At 42.1% G+C, this 20532-nt stretch overlaps 1 protein-coding gene across 1 annotated transcript; it reads right to left on the bottom strand.

Annotated features, from left to right (window-relative positions):
• Positions 1 to 5238: 5238 nt before the first annotated feature.
• Positions 5239 to 19975, bottom strand: LOC139284172 (rasGAP-activating-like protein 1). Its single transcript, XM_070904361.1, has 21 exons — positions 19911 to 19975; positions 19524 to 19580; positions 17990 to 18103; positions 17564 to 17625; positions 16230 to 16359; positions 15619 to 15700; positions 15261 to 15401; positions 15036 to 15127; positions 14057 to 14174; positions 13679 to 13832; positions 11996 to 12060; positions 11585 to 11697; positions 10735 to 10927; positions 10398 to 10535; positions 9033 to 9177; positions 8187 to 8359; positions 7111 to 7248; positions 6636 to 6771; positions 5802 to 5922; positions 5516 to 5592; positions 5239 to 5387 (listed from the first exon to the last, which is right to left on the bottom strand). The coding sequence occupies exons 1-21, from the start codon at positions 19973 to 19975 to the stop codon at positions 5239 to 5241; spliced, it is 2463 nt and encodes an 820-aa protein (XP_070760462.1).
• Positions 19976 to 20532: the final 557 nt, after the last annotated feature.

Raw genomic sequence — 20532 nt, 5'->3', positions numbered from 1 at the left:
TTGTTTGCTGCTGGGCAATACGCCTGTATATTGAGCAGTGAAACATCTCATTCCCCATGTGAGCTCATTCAGAGTTGTTAGGGCCGATCCTGATGTATGGCCCCCACTTTTTTCCTCCTCCTCCTCCTCCTTCATTCTAGGAACAAATGTTGGTCTAGTATGTAGTTGGCTTGGAACAATTTTTTCCTTCGCTCACATCTTTCCCCCTCCGATTTTAATACCCGTGAGCTAAAGACTTTTTGAAGGTGCTTGGTGGAGATCTTGTGATGTTTCTTCACTCCGAGATAAAAGATAACCCAGTGCTGCATAATTCTCCATAAATATATCTGATCAATTTTAATGAGTGGGGGTGTTGATGTAAGGTTTATTGTGTGGGCACCCAGCTGTGAGCTTAATTTTGGAGTGAATCATAGTCTTCCATAGCACTTTGAGGCAACCGTTTTGTTTATTCAGTCGTTTGATTTTTAGGAAAATGTCTTAAATTGCAACTAAATCTGTCTCTTTTTTTTTTTTAAGTTGATGTTTATAAACTGGCTTGCAATGCTTTGAAAAATATATATAATATACATTTGCAGATGTGATATACCTTTAAATTCAAGCTCAATTTGAGTCGATGGTGTAAGTTTAATTTATTTTTATACTCTTCTATATAGAAAATATAAAGACTGGCCCACATATCTATACACAGGCACACGCTAACACATGAATCCATAAAATCTGGCAATGATGAATTTGTCAGTATGTCAGGGACTGTTGAATTATGTACGACATGTTATGGACGTCTTATAAGTAGTCTTAGCGTATGCTGCTGTCGTTACCTTAATGTAGAATCTGTGTAGTTGATCCCCCGTGGGACTCCCAATAAATACAGTAAATGTGTCTTTATTGTTGGTGGGGGAGCTTTAGCAGCATGACGATGGCCACCCCCCCCCCCCCCCAAAATGGGCCATTTCTCTTTTTCTACTTGTCCAGAACATGGAAATGGATGCAGTCAGCAATCTTTGTTCAGTTTGAGGGTGAAAACGGCACACCTGGGTCAATCAGAAGCTCCCAATAACTCTTGGAGTTTGTTTTAGCTAGCCGGAGCTACAGATTGGTGGGATTTACCTCAGTCAGTTGTCAAACTAAGTACAATGAATTACATTTCTTTAAAGGCCCTGTAAACCTATCATCTTCTAACGCTCCTTACTCTCTCGCTGTTTCTTACATGAACACACAATACAATTTTCTCCCAGTGTTGGAACAGTTTTAGTTGTTGCTGGCTCTTTTGAGTGTTAAACACAGAAATTAGCTAAGGATGCTTTTTCAAACATTATCTTTGATTTAGTCACTGATATAGAGCAATACTTAAAATTCTACGCTTTCAGGGGCTTTGAACTACTTTTGTGTGTTAAACCTCAACTTTCTGGCACCTGCACAGGCTGAAACAAACCACTGAAAGTATTTGTGAGTGTGATTTTGACCCAGGTGTTGAAAACAGTTATTGTTTGGCCTGTTCCATCTCGAGATTTCTCCTTCACAACCTTTTTGACTCCCTTTATAACATGGGACAGCAACAGAGAATGCTTCCAATCTATCAGGGAATTTTTTTTTTTTGTCCGTGTTGAGCGAAGGTTCATTAACCAGAGAAATCCAAATGCTTGCTTCTTCGACTTTTCCTTTCCATGTGTCGGCCTTGTAGTATGAACGATGCAGGCCCTTTAGACTTTTCAGGTGTGTACAGACTTATATGGGAATGATGAATAAAACATGGTTTGGTATTTGTCTGATAAAGAAAGAGAGAGAAGGTGGTGTTTATGCAATTTACTATTTTTAAGATCTAATACATGATTTACGTGTAGCAAGAAGGCCGATTTTTTGACAATGGATGTTTTCTTTATGGGGTGCCTACCTCCAGGTTTCTAAACAAGGGGGTCGCGATCTGAGGAAGTTCACATGCTATGTATTAGAAAACATATATTTTTGATGTCTTTTTTTTGAATGATGATTGTCTCTAAAAGAACTATTACATAACATTGCTGTGTTACTCTTATTAAGATTCATTCCATACTATTTTCCATTTGATTAGAAGTGGGATAAGGGATGAAATCACTTTGTCCCAACGTGTGAAGCATTTACAGTTGTACTCCCTCATAGTGTCAACTGCAAACTGGACTTCTCGCTCTAAATGATACCTTAACATTTCGTGTGGATTTACTGTGTGTGTGTATCTGTTTGTCTGTGCGGATGTGTGCCAAGTGTGCGTCTAGTAAACGAATCCTAGGTTCATGTCCTTTAAAGATGCAGTAATGTTCTCCTAGAGGTGCATGTTAACCAAACTGTGAGCAAGTTTATTGACAAAGCATAGCTTTTTTGCGTATGAAAACATCATAGCTTCTTTAGAAACGTCACCCAGGTCTTCTGGTGATTTAGCACTGTGGTTTTGCATCTTACTCCAGTTAGTTAGAAAGGTTTTTTCCTCTATCGGGTTTGATTTACACAGATGGGGCCGAGACAGCGTTTGGCTGCTCACCTCACTCTTTTGACAACTTGTAAAACATTGGGATGTTTTGCATTTTAAGTGCCCATTTTAATTGACATTTTCAAATCATGATTTCTGTGGGTTGATTTCTCTTAAGCAGTGTCTACATATTGCTATTTTAAAGTGGTTCACAAAGAGAAACTGAGATCAACTAAAAGCAAGATACTGAGAGACATTGATTAAACTATAAAGGGCTTCTTAATCTATCGGTCTTTATTGAATTGTGATGACCTTGTTGCATGTTTGTGTGTTTCTTGTGGAAAAATAAATGTCCCCTCGACAGGGGTAGTTTGTTTGACCTTCTGTCACCTTCCTCGTTTTTTTTCCCCCCACTCGGTCCTTCTCCCGGGCAGCTCTGTGCTCTACAGCGTCGTTATGTGGATATAAATGAGCTCTGCTGGAGCTGTGGAGTGCGGCAGAAACAGTTCTCCCTGGCAGTAAATTTGCTTTATGGTCATTTTCTGTCACTGGCTGCTGTATGTTGGTGCTGTGGTGAAGAGACGTGGTTGGCGCATACTAAAAGCAGGCCGTTCAGCAAGGCCTGCGGGGAGATCAGCTTCCCCTTCAACTCACCCCTCTTCCTTCCAGCACTGACCCAGCAGCTCAGGGGTCAGAGCTCCTCCTAGTTCTGGTTCCCAAACCCCCTGCCCTGCCTCCTCTCATCGCTCACCCCTCATGCCTAATGAGAGAGCTAGCAGGGAGACTCTGCTGCATCACTGCTCTCATTAGCATTTAAATAAGGCCGGAAGGAGGAACGGCTGCAAACATTGTTTGTGTGGCATAATTTAACATTAGATTGTGACTCCTGTTGGATTGTAAACTCTGTGCTTCTGGTGGTTTGATTGAATTATTAATTTGAACAAAGGGGCGGTGTGGTAACCATGATACTGTGAGGCTGCTCTGGGATCTGTCAGACAAGTAATGACATTTCCTGTAATACCGTGAATGAATGAATGTTATTGCCTGCACTAGGCAAGACTTTCCACTTTAAAACTAACCAGGAGAGGAATGGACATAAGAGAGAAAATTAGATACTTAGTATTTGTCATTTCTGCTTGTAATTCTACACAAGTTAACTAGAAGAGAACACAAACTTGACACATCAGACGTATAAGCTGAAATAAAAGTTTACTGAATAATACAGTTGTGTTTAGTTCACAGTAACAATCCACTTGGAACAAACCATCATGGGGTATTTGCAAAATAAAGTACAGGCAGTAGTGTTTTTCTTTTGTTTTCATAATAAAAGCCCTCATTCGGGGGAATATCAAGTTCACAAGCAACATCAGATGTTTACTCTAGTTTTGAAAAGATTGCGTGATAGATCTGCTGAAGTGGCAAATCACTAAAACATATTTTGGAGTGCAGCAAATACCAAAACACTTAAGGAATAACTCTGTATGAATGTAGCCTATTGATTGTCATGTCTGGCAGTGTTACATCTAAGGCAGGAAGAATGTTTAGTCCACACATAAATATCCCACGGTTCTTCCTCTACAAGACAGACAGACACCACAGTAGCTGCACCAGAATATAATCTAAACAGCTCCAGAGGCAGGGGTGGCCTGCTGAGGCTATCTGAGAGATCACACACTGATCTCCATCACACTCACTGACCTTCTCTCTTTAAGGGAAAGACACAGATTACTACTCGCTCTACGGGAAATGGCTTTATAACATGTCCGTGTACAGTTTGTGTGTCTCACAGATACATAAAGAAAATTGATTGCGTGACGTGAGTGCTTCAAAATTCAATTTCCTTTTTTTTACATTTTTAAAAACAAATTTGGCATCTCAAACATATCCTCACATGTGTGAGCCAAATGTAGTGGCACCAAAATGTAAACTTATCAAATGGGAACATCTCACATCATTGTTACTTCTATTGACTCGTTTCTATTGAAGATTGACCCTTTACATGTATGGACATTACGTTGTTAACAGGTAAATATTACCCTTGTGACTTTGGGAATGGCTACATCAAGTGTGAGGACATTTTAAATATGCAAATTACATCAGAATCAAACATGTAAGTTGACTGGCCATAGCACCAAACAAAGCACGTTGTTTTGTATAAAGGAACCAAAGCAACAATTAAAAATGATATTCATTTTGCTCACTATACAGGCAACTTTATACTGTGGCATGTGCACCAGCATTTCATAAACTCGTGATGGTATGACCTATAATGTTAATGTCACTGCTACATTGCGACCATGGTGATAAATTGCCTCATAAAATACAAAACGTTGATAAAAGCAATATCAAAACACCTTACATTCAGGTACTGTAGATTACATTACAACAAGCCTTTTGCATAAAAATGTGGGACCGAGGTCCTGTACAGTATCTCAAAATATAAAAGCTTCTTTTCACATTTCACAACAAGTGGACGCGGGCCATGCAAGGGATTGCTTGTTATCTACATAAAAAATATCAAGTCAGATCACGCTTCAAAGTCCCTCGGCCCCCTTTATCGTCAAGTATCATAATCTCTTCCCGGCGCTGTTGAAGTCGGTGGCACTCAGAGAATACAAAATATTCAAAGTGGCAGAACTCCCTCTGCTCTTTACGGCAGGAAATGTACTAAAAGGCTGGAAGGCCACTTTTTTTCTCCCTGACAATCAAGAGAGTGAATATCTGATGCTCACTCGTGTTGGTGCAGGATACCGGGGCCCCCCCTTTCAGGCATTAGTGGGTCCCGGTCTATGTCGAGTCTAGGGATTCAGAATGACACTGGTGGCGTCCTCCTTTTCTCTGCGCTGGAAGGTGGCGTGAGCCTGCTCCAGATCCTCTATCACCGCCAACAGGCGAGCGGCAGCGCTCTGACCTGGCTTCATTAGCTGAACATTGCATTCTGCGCCATCTATGGGACAGAAAGTTTACTATCAAACAGAAATAGATAATCATGACGACATACGGCCATACACAAAATAGGAACTCTTCTGCCGAGGCAGAAAATGTACAGTTTGGATGCAGCAGCTGCCGCCTCACCTGGGTGAATGTCAGAGTTGATCTTGACTTTATTGCTGGGCGTCTGATCAGCTTCTGGCATCTCCAGATATTTTTTCCTGCAGTGTCAGTCAGCAACATTAATCACATGATCACTGACTGTTTTGTCTTCTCACAGAGTGACAGTTAAACATGTGATTGTAATGTCAAGAAGCATCAGCAGAAACAGCAGAGCAGTGTACTCCTGTGTTGCAACATAGACCTCTAGTGTCCAGTAAATTAACTGCATCCCGGCTTAGGCTCTTCACAGATCATTCTCTCCACTGACCTGAGTTTGTCTCTGCCCTGAAGAAGCTGCTTGTAAATGGTCTGCGTCTCTACGTCGGGGTCCAGTGGGTCACTCCAGTCACCCAGAGTCACAGCTGAGTGGGTTCTACTGCAGCCTGTGACTGAAAACCAGCCTTTTATTGAACAGTGGTGCTCTACACACAAGCTTCACACAGGTAAACATAACATGTCCTTCAAATTGAAATTTGATGGATGTCTGACCGTACTACAAGTCTGTACATCTTTAGAGCGAATAGCCCCAGTGGCAATCAAACCCCGAATCCTGGCATCACCCAGGGTTTAACCTACTACTCATGTCATATACACAATAACTGACAAAGTGATTTCTGTTGTTCAGGACTGTGAAAAACCACACAAGGAATTTAATGGAGCTTTCAGACAGCGACTTAATGTAATTGGTCAGAGAAAATTACATTAGGAATCTCAGCTCGTTCTCCACTGAGGCAACAAAAACATGGCAGCTACAAATTGAGGGTTTAGTCATTAAATATGGATCGCCAGGAGCTCATTCGCTCTTTGATGCCAGCGAGAAGTTAGTCGACCAGGACTGAAGCATGAAAGTGTAATGCAACTAAACCTGCGTGTTGATGGACAACACTGCTTGTGCTCCGGGATGCTGTTAATTCCTGAGGATCTTTCTGAGGGCGTCTTGGGTGTGATTCAACACATTTGAACTGTAAATCTCAGCTACATTTTTTTCATATGTGCTCACAATCAAAATAAAAATGGGTTAAATAGCTACACCCCATCCTGAGTCCTCGTAGAAGGATCTTCAAAGTTTGTGCAGCATCAGAAGTAATAAAAGCAGGATTACCAGCACGGTCCGCCTGCAGGCAGCAGGTCCACTTGCCACTGCGATGAGCCCCTGGGTGGAAAGAGGGCAGCATGCGCTCATTGTAGATGCTGACTTTCCTGATCGCCGACAGCCACTGGTTCAGCTCATTCACGTTCTGTTCAGACACAAAAACAACGTGAGTTCAGTGGTCTCTTACAGACATCGTGAAGTCAAAGAAGGTGAAAATTCAATCAACTAATCAATTAATAAGCCTTCATTGATAAAGATAAGTGGTAAATCAAATCTTATTTCTTTATGACTGAAGTGAAAACTCCCTCTTAAACTTTCTTTTTTTTTTTTTATCTTAACTCTAATCTAAGAACATTGCAAACTGTCAATAAAATAATGGATCAAAGAAATAATGCTTTGAATGTGCCAAAACCAAGAACAAAAAGGATTTCTGAAAAAGGTAATGAACTTTGTTGGTGACTGGCTGGTGTCAGTACCAATGCACCTTGCACTGGATGTACATGGTGTGCAGCTGCCCGTCGTTGTCCTGGGTGATGACCTGCATTACATTCTGCTGCTGAAAGGCATTTTCATCCACCCTCTCCACGGCACACACACACTGAATAGGGATTGAGGAGCGCACCTGCAACAATTCAGCCACAAACCACAACACCAATTAACACAAGTATGCACGGGCCAGTAACGGTGGATCATGCTTTTTGCCTTAGGCGGTTTAGACTAAGGTTTAAGTGAAATAAAAGTGACATTGGATCACAGAGCAAATTAATGGAGCAGCATCTAACACTGAAATATTTAGGCGAGGAGGAACGGAGTGAGGCAAGGAGGACGCGAAGATGAGATCAGCAAAGGCCACTTTAAAGTGTAAATCAGCCACTTCCAATGGGAGCTCGCTTCACTGAGACTGGAGTGCTCCAACATGGAGGAAAGGGGCCGGGACATTGTCTGCAATCTGATTTGCAATGTTAGCATGAATATCCACAGCCTTCAATTACCCCTCGCCTTTATTCCAGTCACACAAAGCGGAGACTGGCTCAAAGAGAGGGCTTTTTATTGGGCTAGAGAGCTCCCCTCTCCCATCTCTCTCTCTCTCCCTCTCTCTCTCTCTCTCTCGCCCTCTCTCTCTCAGTCACTGGTGAATGAGAGGGGATCATTATCACAAGCTTAGGCACCACATGGTAATAACACTAATGATGTTCTCACAAGGAGATCAACACAAACACAATAAAGCGAGCCGGGGCCGACTAAAATGCTTCCTCTTTTTATGAGCCAAGTTGATAAACATCATTCAAAGGGTGGACACGGTGGCTAATTCACCATCGGGAGGCATATCAGCTTCTAATAATGGATGAGTCACTTTCACATGACTTTGATTCAAAGTTTACTCCTCTATTTTGGTCTTTTATATTTGACAAAGAGGATGAATAAGCAGAGATCTGGCTGACATATTTAAGATCACTACCTAGCTCCTTAGCCAAATGATAAAAACCTGGTAGTAAAGTAGATAAACAATAACATTTTTCGGTGAACTATAAAGCTCTAGCCTACTGGTTCAGTACCAACCTGCCAATCAGGGGTCTTCGCGTAGGACAGCGTCTCACTGGTCAACCAGAAGTAGCGTTTCTTGAAGGCAAAGCGGGACAGCAGCTGGGGTCCCTCTGCCTTGTGTTTATGGAGGTACCCCTCTTTAACTGTGACTGAGGGCATGAATACAGCCCTCTGTGGCACCTCGGACACTGTGGGATCAAGTTGAAAAGAGTTTTAAACGCAGAATGTGGAGACACACTATAATGGCATGTTCATCCATACAGACACAAGGTGGTGCTGTGACAATAAACAAACAGTGAGTGTGTGTGTTTTATTGTTAAACTACGGTGCAAGTCTTCATTTTTCAGCACTTTGCTATTGATGGCACCTCAGCCTCCTTCATCACCACATGAAGGACAGCTTCAAAGAGGCATAACAAGCGTCCACTTCTGTCCAACAAATCCACCTGAAGAGCATTAAATGTCAAACTGGCCTTTAAGAGAAAGGAGTGGGTGTGATGTGCAGAAGGAGGCTGAAACATGATACATCAGAGAGGGAAGAATGTTTCACAACAACAGCCTCACTGACACATGACGGTAAGAAAGCAGCCAAGACATGCTGGGTAACCAGTGTGGCGTGTACAAGCCCCTACAGCTTCTCACCCCAGCTCCCCGCCAGCTCATTAACCATGTCATCTCTTTTCTGGGGTTCCAGCTAGTTATGAATATTTCATCATGGAGCTACAATATTGTTTCGCTTAATCCTGATATCAGCTGGGAGCTGCTACGCTAGCAGCTGTCCTGTGGCTGATTAGCTCAACAGCATGACCTCCTTTCCTTTTGATTGCAAGAGCAGTGGTGCGTTCACTATTTTCAGCCTTACCAATGTCATGATCTATGTCGATCAACTTGTCCAGGAAGTCTTTGACAGAGGCCACACTGCGTAGGATGATGGGATGAAGAGGCGCCATCCACTGCTCCTTTCCGTGACCCAGCTGAAGGCCCAAGTTCCCGACACTTTGCAGCGCCTGGCGATCATAAAGACACAATGTCCGCTCGACACTCACATCTCCAGCACATCAAGTCTCCAGTTACTGACAGAACTCAGTGTGAGTGACTGCATATCTCAAAGTCGGAGATCAAAAGGGTCCCTGAGGCCAAGCATGCTGTGAGGCCCTTTGTCCGGCCCACACCTGGCCTAGGGCGAGGAGGAAGTCCCTCTCTACACCCCTCTCTGATGCTCGGCTTTGAACCACAGTCTGGTCGCAGCACACACAGAGGTAAAAATAGCCTGTTCCCTTTCTCTGTAGAGGACCCATGGCAACAGCGCTTCAGCACCATAGACAGCAACCAGAAGCCACACGTGGGAGAGCAACGAGGTTTCACTTTTCTTCTAATATATGACAGTTACACCCCTATTTTTAATTACTTCGAGGGTGTTCATTTTAGTGACGGTTCGGGGTCACTTCCATTCAAAAGCACAGTGAGCTCTGAGTTATAACCCACTAGACTGCCTTTCTTGTCAGTCACAAGGAAATAGTCTGTCTATGGAGTCTCTCTTTGGTAATTTGATCTATTTCCACTTGAAACAGGATGTTTGAGCAGGGCATAATGTAAGAAGGTATTGTTTTAAGTTTTATGGCAAACAATGGCACTGAAAACCACTACATACCTGTAGTACACCAACTGGTGTAGTTGGTCAAGCAAACCATTGTGTGATCTTGAGTCGTCACAAATTTCTACTTCTACAAAAATAAATGACTTCCAGACTCTAGAACGCCAACAGTGTTTTAAGAAAAAGAATATTATATTTTGAGGGTATTATTGATTGAAATGTTTACATGTTTGTTGTTTACATGTTTATAGTTTACTAATTCAATTTCCAGGAAGTACAGTTTTCATATTGTCATAAAGATAGAAGTTACTCTAAACAGATATTGCTTAACAGCACTATGTAATTACCTAACGAGGTAGAAAAGCAAGGAACAGCTCAGTGCTGTATCTGCTGTTATTGGCTATCACTGCATACGAAAGCGCTGCTGCTTGCACACATAGTATAAACATTGTATGTTGTATTCCTGCTTCATATTTATTTGTTTCACACTTGCAAATTAAATTAAAGCATGTCGCCTCACATCCGGTGCATCCACCTCTGTGCCGTTTGTTTTTTCCACGGTCAAGTGTGACGTCCGGACATGAATCAATTACTCATAGCAGTCTGCATGCATGTCTGTGTTGTGGATCGTACCTTGGCCAGTAGTAGCAGTGTCCTGCTTGTGCGTGTATCGGCGTGCTGATCCCTCAGCTGGAACAGTTTAGGTGTGAGGATTGCAGGAGCGAAAAAACGCAGGAAAAAGAATCCACTGATGGCCAGATACTTCACATCCTGCAAAAAGGGCATTTCAATTTGACGGGAAAGTTAATGAACCCGAGGACCGTCTCTCGGGACAACAGCTGTAGTTGAATATATAATATGTAATTGTAAAGTATAGTGATCAAATCTCAAATACACAAATAAGCCCCACAGATACATTACAATGCATTGAAATGGTGTTTCTGGCTGTTTTTCTTTTCTCCAGACTGACCTCATTCTCAGGTTCAGCAAATTGCTCCTCTACTCTCTTGTGTAGCTGTTTGAAGGCCACTCTCATGACAGGAGGACACTGATCCACTGAGCCCACGATTGATTCAATGATGCTCGTTAAGTAGCTCTGCAGCATCTCCACACTGCTGTCCCGCACCTCTGCCTCTGACACTGCACCCTTAAATGAAATTCGTCTTTGGAGAAAAAGAAAGATATTGTAAATGACCTTGAGACAAAATAGCAGCCGCTTTGTATGTAGATTTGGCTGAATCGTGTTAAGACCATTCTCAATGAAGCAATATACTCAAATTTACAATGCCTCTTATAATATGACTGATAACCTCTCTGTTCCCTGGTTATGTCATTATATGTGAGAGCATGCTGTTTCAGAGATTGGACAGATGAACACAGATATTGATTTCTGAATTGAAGAATGTCCGCAGAGATATATAGACAGGGAGTGGAGACAACAAATTAGGCGGTGGCAGGCAGATCTACTGCAGACGAAGAGCATGTTAGATCCTGGATCTCCCTCCATGTCAGAGATAGACATCTCAGGGGGCTCATAGCAGTTGCCAAGCAACAGCCTTCCCCCTTTTTTTACAGCCATTTTTTTCATTTTCTCATATTGATGTCTTCCTCTCAGAGGTGAATTGTAAAGGAAGTGGGCAGTCTCCTGTGGCAGCTTTTCACCATTTTAACACATAGATTGTGAACTGCACACATGAACCTACAACCCACAATCTCCACTTGTCATTTGTGGCTTAAGACAAGCACCTGTGAAGCAGATGGGGACTATTTTTAGGTCTGAATGATCATGGTTTTGTGAGATCCAGCAGGATATGTTTTACCTTGTGCGGTTCAGGTCGATCTTACAAGGGTCCAGTTCAATATACTTCTTGTCATCGAAGATGCGGTTGATCATGGGCTTCAGCACCTCATGCAGATACAGCATGCCAACAGCCTGGCGGCAAAACAATACTATATGTTGTGAGACACCTCATTTGCATCTATGCTACAGGGATTCTTTTCTAAATATGTAAATCTGCATAGTACAAAGAGTAAACAAGGTACAGTGTGATGCAGCAGGGGACCACAAGGCATATGTCTAATTCAGTGTGCATGTAATAGAGATAAAGAACATACAGGGAGATTATAGCAAAGATTGACCAAAACAGTCACACCGTATTTTCACTCACAGTAGAGACAGAAACAACAATTACAATTCCTGATAAAATAAAACAACAGATATGTCAACGCACCTTCATGAACTGTTCCATGGCTTTAGAGGAAAGTGAGTTGGAGCGAAATAAAGTGTTTGGATCAGCTATGAGAGCAAAACATAAAAGAGATTGATAAGGTTTAAGCAAATAATTAAATAATTTAACATAAAATAAAACATACAATACAGTATTCTAAATTATAACAGGGATGCAGCAGCTTAGATTTTAGCAAACTCTTGTCATGCAACATCTATCACGTCTGTCTGCTCATCATGACGTTTACTCCAACCTTTTTTCGAGTAAGGTAAAGTTTTTCCTCATCTGAATCAAGGAAAAAAAGATAGAGGGAGACATTTCCTGTGCAGATTACAAACTTGTGTTTTACTTGACTAAGTGCTCTCAGTCAGCTTTCTCCCCATAGTTTTAAATTAAAAAAAATGAAGACACTAGCGCTGACCATGAACCACAACATCCCTGGTTTGCCTTTGGCCAGGGACCTTCATTGCATGTCATTCTCCATCTCTCTCTCATCTCTCTACTTTTATCTGTCTAATAAAGGCATGCAATGCCCAGAAAATTAAAAAAAGACACTGAGTTTGATGTAGAAAAAGGAAAAGGATCCCATCACTGTATTAATAGCTCCCAGTGAATGTAATGAAGCAACCTTTAAGCTTTCATGGAGACCCCCATCAGGCACATAATCATGCTTGATGAAAATCTCTGAGACTGAAACATTGCTTCATTAAATGAATTAAAAGCTATTAATACAGAGTGCCGGGTCCTGTTTCTTTCTCAGATCAGGCTTTTGGTCTGGCACAAGTTTTTTGGATGCGCATGCTTTCTATGAGATCTAAAAATGGATCTGCTTTAGAAACGCAGAGCAACATCACTTTAATCCTTCAAGGTGGCGATACTAAAATATCCATGGAAACGGGACTGGGTTGCCAGGTCAGGATATATGGGGAAATGCTGCTCATTAAGAGTACAGTACATTTTCCTTTTCTTTACCCCGTGCCCAACTTTAATGTTTGGCTGCTCGCGCCATCTATTCCTGATCAAGCAGTTACCGTTCAGATCCTGTGGAGTTGCTATGGAAACGTAGGCACTATGCTTATTATCTCAAACTACACCGACAGAACTCAAAGACCAGATCACAAGTCTGTGTGAATTAGCAATGGGGATGTGGAGCGGAGGCAAAAACATGACTAATGGAGACCACAGAGAAGCCATGAAAAGACTGTTGGCTGAGTAAATAATTGGCATTGGGGTAGTAAATATAGTGCTGGGAGACTTACACTGCCCACACACGACCATGAGTTCGGAGACTTAATGTCAATTCAGAGTTAAATACAAGCAGCTCTGAGAAGGTCTCTGGAGAGCAATAACAGCAAACCTGCATGTCCCAAACTCTGACTAATACAAATAGTGACCAGTAGAGATAAATGTCGGTCTTGCGCACGCTGTGTATTATGTAATCACAGTTATAATATGTAAAATGTTTCAAGCTAATATCTGTGGGCATTAATTGTGCAGAAATGTAAATAATACTAGCCATGAAATGCAGACTGTTAAATTCATCTTTGTTTACACAAATTATGAGTCGGCTATCTAAACTACAAGCTAAAGAAAATCCAAATTTTCTGCATATCCGACTGACTAATGGCTCTGACTGACAATGATCTGACATTTGAAACAGTTCTGGTGTTGTTCTGTTAATCCTACTGGTGTGGTTGACCTCCCGGGTGTTAAGGTAATCTAGGAATGGCACCACCAGGCCCTGGCCCAGGTAGATCTTCACCAGGGTCATTGCCACATCCTGCCGGCTCTCAACCGTGGTCACCTCCTCCAGCATGGTCAGAGCACTACTATCCTCCACCTGGAGAGAAGAAGGGCTCAGGTCATGACACGCCGCTGACATGGGCAAAGAGTTTTTCTTAGTGAGTTAATGAACCAGGTGGAGTCTAGATATCTAGTCTAGATTACGTCACAAACATAGAAAACACTGCAGAGAGAGAAGCTGCTTCTTGCCATGATAAAACATCATTTATCAGACAGGTGAGCTAATGAATATCAGCACTGAAGAAAAGTTGTGATGCTGACCTCTGCAGGGGAGATGACTGACTCCACCAGAAGGTGAATGAGGGGCTGATAGCACACAGAAGGCAAGATCCGATCCTCCACCAAACGCACCTTCAGACGCAGCGCTCCCAGCTTGCCACTGACAACAGAGGAAAAAAGAGGAGATATTCTGCACACCTCGATCTTATAGTGAGGTAAGCCCCAATTACAAATATCCTGGAAAAGAAGCAAAAAAAGAGTCCAACAAAACATGAGCTCGAAAGTGAGGACGACCAAAGACACTTGATTTTCTGTGGCTTAATTTAACAATTCCAATAGTTTTTGTGTAGGACTTTGGAAGTGTTTGAAATCCACAGAGAGAAAGAAACTGATTAGACTGTTTTAGCATAACTGCATAATAATTCTAAAATGATCTTACAAGATGTTCTTATATTCTTGTAAGGTGAAACTGATAATGATAATATGATAATATCAAATCAATAAATAGTGACACTGATGGTTTGGTAAATGTCTGGTGTAATATTACACCAGACGTACCAATGGGGGAATGACGTTGGTAAGGAGTTCACACTGTTTTCACACACCAACAGTTGTCCCTGAGGGAATATCTTTTGCAATGACATTACTTCTCTTTTTTTTTACTGTGGTGAAAGTAGGTCTCTAACCAGCTTCTAGCTCGGCAGCGTGCTCCCCTCAATAAAAACCCTTTCACTGTGAGATTCACTTCACTTAGACACTATTCCTTTAGCGGTTCACTCAGTTTCTTTGTTCTAAATTTATCTCGAGGAACAGATGCTGTCAGAGACCTGGCTGTACACCTGTGAATGCTCATATAAATGCATGAAAGGAAAGCACGGAGGGGAACAAACACTTTCCTTGAGTGCATTTTAAAACACTGGATTCTGCTGAGTTTGAGTCCAAGAATTCCAAAACGCAAAATGCTTGTCTCAGTTACACAAACTCACCACATTGTACAAACAAGCACACCCATAATCCTCACCCTGCATCAACCTCATTGTTTCCCAAGGGCAGCAAACGAAACCAGCTCTCTAACAGAGGTGTCTTGTGCAAACAAGCAAAAGGGATTTCCACCTGTGGAAAGAAAGAAAGGATACAACATCAGACAGGAAAAATGATTTATTAATGGTTGGAAATACTGTATTGTACTTTGTAGAACGTGAAATCTATGAAATATGAAATATTATTATGATCATGACATCCTCACCTTTCCCAGAAAGTCATTCTTGCCCACCATGTCCCAGTCCCAGACCTCCACAGTGACAGTTCCCTCCTCACTCAGCTCCTCTGGATCCAACTCCAGCTCCAGAGTCTCTCCCCAGTGAGGGAAACGGGTCTTCTTGATAATCTAAATCACAGCAGGCTGGGGTGTTAGGAAATCCTAAAAACAGATCTCTCTTCACTACACTTCGTCGTCATCTTAGCTCTCTCGTGCGTACAGTAATGCGAAACAAAATGACAGACAATGAGACAAGCAAACAACAATCAATTACAATGAAAGAACATGTACTTCTGGGTCCACTGAAACCAATATGTACTCTTACATGCACGCACATAGAGCTCACCGAGGTCTCTGCACTGTGGTTGTTGAAAATAACTCTTGCAAACGGATCAGAGGTCCCAGAAATGTCTCTTGGAGCCAAGTCTCTGTGGGTATCACCAGACCAAAGACAAGAGAACTGATCAATACACTAAAATGCTTGACAAACTCCTATTACCTGTTAAAACAGCAAAACCACTTATTTTCCACTTGACCTTCGTTCTTCCAAACCTAATTCACATTCACCCGAGCGTGTCGTGAGTAACAGTGTCAAGCCCTGATTGGCATGCTCATTAGTGCCCAGCCTGAGAGGGGGAGACAGTAGCCTGGGATGCACAGATGGGGCAGTGAGTGGTGTGATAGTGGCAGTATGACTCAGGAGGGGAGTGTGGAGGCCTGCGGGGTGATGGTGATAAGACTTCAGCACAGAAACAGTGATGGCACTGCTACAGAAACTCAACTTGTGACTGACGACCAGTTTAATCATCTTAAAACGACATATAAGATTTATACGAGTTTCACCACTTGCAGCTACATTTACTGACTATGCTTTTAGAGTCTACCTTCCCTTCGGGTCACAAGCCGTCTCTAAATGAGCTCATTTTCCTCACATTCTCACACCAGTTGCAGGATTACCTGGCCTCAATGACTTGACATCGCAGGTTGATCTTCTCTGTATCTTTCAGTAGCTCCAGACTCAGATGGATCTCTCCCTGGACTTCATCATCAGGGTCGACCCTCGTCAGGTTCACCCAGCTATCCAGTCCTGACCATACCACACAGAGAGATATTATTTATTAAAACAACACTCCTGTCAACTCTAAAGCGTTAAGCATTAAGGAAGGATAATAAACACCGAAACTAAGCATGCAGATCATAATTTTTCAATTAACTGTTCTCCGTCGATCGACAAATCAATTAATCAACTAATGGTTTCAGCACTAATGTCAAAGTCATATTGTTCTAAACTTAATGAAAAGAGTTGAACAAGAACAATTAGAGATGGGGGAATGGGGGAAAACAACCAAGATGACATCACCCTGGGCTTTGGGCAGTTCTCTACTACATTTTATGGTCTAATTAATTAACTGATAATCTAATTTGTGCAAAAATGTCTATAATGCTGGCAAGTACAAGACAAGGTGAAGGCATGCACAGTCAAAAACAAAACTACAATGTAGTCCTTGATAGTCTGAGCAACGTGTAAATGGTGTGAAATGATTTACATTTCAGTCATGTCAAATAAATTCAATGAATTCTGTTTTATTATTTCAGAAATATCATAAGAACTGTGAGAAGATTCCTGTGAGGGAGTAACTGACTCAGTACCACCACGTAGCAATGAATCACAGGAGTGAAGGCCATGCCAAGTGGCTCTCAAGAGAGAGGCATCGGTATGCAGCAAACATACCCTGTAAACACTTTCAGCAATTTAATAATAAAACTACAACATCATCACGACATACCATATTTTAAATGCCGTATGTCTGGCCAAGACGGTGCAGAAAGTGCGAGCGTTCATGCTGGGGTAAACACTGTGACTAATTTCTTGAATGTGAAAGCGTCTGTAAGAGAGCCAGGCATTAAATGGTTTGAGGCCATTTGAAATGCTTTGGTTGCTCTCCTCATTTTACAGCGCTGTGGGCTTCCACACAAAAGGACGGTTTATAATGCACAATGAAAAACAACCCAGAGTTCATGCAGACAAGCACCAGGAGAGTCATCAGTGTGAATGCTGATTTCAATGCCTGTGTGTTAGAATTAACACAAGAGACTCTCAAAAAAAGCGATTGATTGAATCCAAATCAAATGAAATGTGTGAGAGAACTCTAAGAAACATTCCCAGAGTCTAAAAAAGGAACATCTCCTCAATCAAACTCAGACCTTTGACTCGCTCATGTGAAGCCATGTATGTTTAACCTCTGAGCTTTGGTCCTGTTACAGACTGATGCAGATTTATTCAGTCATACCTTTAGCTTGAGATCCAATGGCATCTTTGCTCAGAGTTATCTTTCCAATAACATCATCGTGGCTGTAGAAAAAGATAAAAGAAGACATTATCAGATAGAAGCCATTGGAAATACTATCAATGTTGTTTGATCGCGCTGGAGTTGACTGAGGTGAATTTGACAGACTGATTAGATTACTGGTGGTCACGATAAGAGGAGGAAGAAAACAACCTTTAACCACTCAATCTGGGCGACCATCTGCCTGATGATGTTTGTTTATTCAAAGCTTGGAGTTTCTTTTCCCAAAACATTTAAACTGTACATGAGGCTTTAACCCAAATATATCAATTCATGAGCCAAGTTAAGCAAACACTCATGGCTTACAGCACTATGAATCAACTGCCGAGCTCCATCAGTCAAGAGTAATGGCTGTATATGGTGTGTTACCCAATCGTGTCCTCGTCTATGACATGAAAGGACAGTGAATGGAACCCCATCGGTAGGTGCAGCGTGTACTCTTCACCCCAGAAAGGATTCAGGTTCTTCCACACTGTGGCAGTCCTGGAAACAGAGGTTTAACACGCTTGCTAACCAGACCTTAACACAGAAACATATCACATGAATGTATGCAACAACAGAAACCAGTAGAGTCAGAAAGCACTGTAAATGTGGCAGCAGTGTAAAGCCTTACTTATCTACTTTGTAAGTGTACCTGAGGGTAGACAGATCACAGGCTTTTTGAGTAATATGCAAAAAATACTAGGGGTTTGGAATCCAATCCAAAGGGGTCACATGATTACCAGCATGGAAAAAAACAATCTGAGAAATCCCTCTGTTCACAAGGTAGTGACATGCGCATGTCACAGGCATTGCTTCATATCATATGATTAAAAAGGTTAGAATTCACTGCTCCACACTAAATTAAAATGTCCTGCTTATATATAGCAGGCTCCAGGTGGGATTTAATAAGCTTTCTGCATATATCATTTTATAAGGGCTCTTAAGGGTTCTGTTAAAGCCGTTCATAACCCACAGTATTGAAAAATGTCAAGTACTGAACGTTGGCACTGAATGCCTGGTCAGATTTGTAGTCTTGCATACTTTGTATTCTTTGATCAGTAGTCCCTGATTTAAATAATTGTTTTGCCAATCTTAGACTTTTATTTATGCAAGTTCTACAATACAATACAATTTTGGTGTCAAAAGATTTCGAAAAATACCCTAGGGACATTTTTTAGAACTCTGTATCGTTATAATAAACAATTCTGTTTCTAAGAGTGTACTGTACCCATTATTTCTCACGACAATCCACCAGCCACATCCATGAACATCACACTCGAGGAGTCAGTTGGCCAGGAACACTACAGATAATTAGTGTGAGTGTCTGCAGTGAGTCATTGTGCCGTTTTCCCTCATGATGCCAAATGGAACAATAGCCAATGAATTCACCCCATGTTCTTGTTGAATCCCACAACAAACCGTTTTTCTAAAGAAATCTGGATTGCTGTCAAACAGCCCCACTTGGAAATAAAATGCTGTGCTGTAAAGATGCTCTTCCTTTTGAATACTTTGGAGGATGAAATCGTCTGTGCTTTTACACTCAAACACCTCTGAACTAGTGTATTCTGCTCCCAGCATTGTCCTTGCTTCCACCAGGAGCTCCCTGTAATAATTGATGCACCCTCTCCATGGTTACCTGCTGGGTGTTTTAAAGGCCAGACCAGTATCAGGTTCTCTGTGTCGGAGAGGACACGCTGTGGGCACCGCCGACCTGATCACACACAAGTCCACCCTGGTTTACATGTGAAGAGTAGCGGGAGCACAGCCAGAAAATAACGTGATGCAAATATCTCAGCGGTGATGACGGACATTCAGATCTGAGCACTTAAGACGAGAGGCAACAGATGTTCTCCAGCTGCAGCTCCACATAAAACAAGATCCCTTTCATGCAGATCTCCATTCATAATCAGAAAGAACTCACCTGGCCACAACTTCATTGTCAACTTTTACAATGCAGTAGGGATCACTGGTTCCGGAGCTTAAGATGACAAGAAAAAGATGACAGCACGAGACACAATAGCATAGTCAATTTGACTGATGGCAGGCTTCATTTCATTTTCGGTCTTCTTTATTTATGCTGAGGTCCATGTGCGTAGATAGACCTGACAATCTCACCTCTAATTCCTTCAATTAACTTACACGAGACAACGTACGAGGAATTGGCGTTTAAAATGTAGGCTAAACTTTTTTCCCCCCCCTGTCTTACTAACCTGATAAGTAGCCTAACTATTAAACAATGTTGAGGCTGCATATATTCCAAGAGCTAAGACTTGAACACAGAAGCTCGTGCCATTTAGAAATTACTTACACGTCTTTGGCCGGGAGGTTCCTGCCCTCGACAATTCTAAAATAAAGAGATGTGTTTTTGGCCATTTTAAGTCGAGGGAGCTATTAATCCGAATTCCTCCTATGTTCCCATACGCGCTCTTATAAATAGTGCCGTTCCCCTCCGCAAGTGAGTTTTCTTCATGTCATGGCACCTTCGGCGCGTGACGGCGCGCAGCCCACCAGTAGCGCGCGACACAGGCGCGCATCCAGCCCAGTCAGTCCAGCGGGTTCAACGCCGTGGGCCACGGCGTGGGGAGCTGAACTGGGTTTTTGGCGTTGTCTTACACCAGCTCTTCTCTCTTTTAAACCGGCCAAATGTATGAACCATCAGATATGTCCATTCTGAAATAAACGTGATCGAACAAGCAACATTGACGACAGCACTAGAGATGATTTGTTTTCATGTCACACATCGTTCACAATCTGTTTGTAATTGACGTTATTGCATTTTTTAGATACGATGTCGTAATAATTTGTATTACCCGAAAATGTATATGGTCATACCTGGTAGGTATCTGGTCCTCAGGAGCGTCCCTACAACAATATGCGCCATCTGGCGAACATATTGAGCTACTGCACGCGCAATTACAGACAGGCATCTT

This window comes from Enoplosus armatus, chromosome 4 (assembly GCF_043641665.1).
Source record: "Enoplosus armatus isolate fEnoArm2 chromosome 4, fEnoArm2.hap1, whole genome shotgun sequence".
Classification (NCBI taxonomy): Eukaryota; Metazoa; Chordata; class Actinopteri; order Centrarchiformes; family Enoplosidae; genus Enoplosus; species Enoplosus armatus.
Note: the sequence above shows the minus strand (reverse complement) of the source record. Positions and strands in the feature narration are given on the sequence as shown.

Coding starts and splice junctions, on each gene's coding strand:
- LOC139284172 (XM_070904361.1), bottom strand. CDS start 19,975: ATGGCCAAAAACACATCTCTTTATTTTAGAATTGTCGAGGGCAGGAAC. Junction 14,175..15,035: donor AACAATGAGGTTGATGCAGG/GTGAGGATTATG, acceptor CTCTGTTGTCAG/TGGCAAGCTGGGAGCGCTGC. Junction 13,833..14,056: donor CAGTCATCTCCCCTGCAGAG/GTCAGCATCACA, acceptor TCTTCTCTCCAG/GTGGAGGATAGTAGTGCTCT.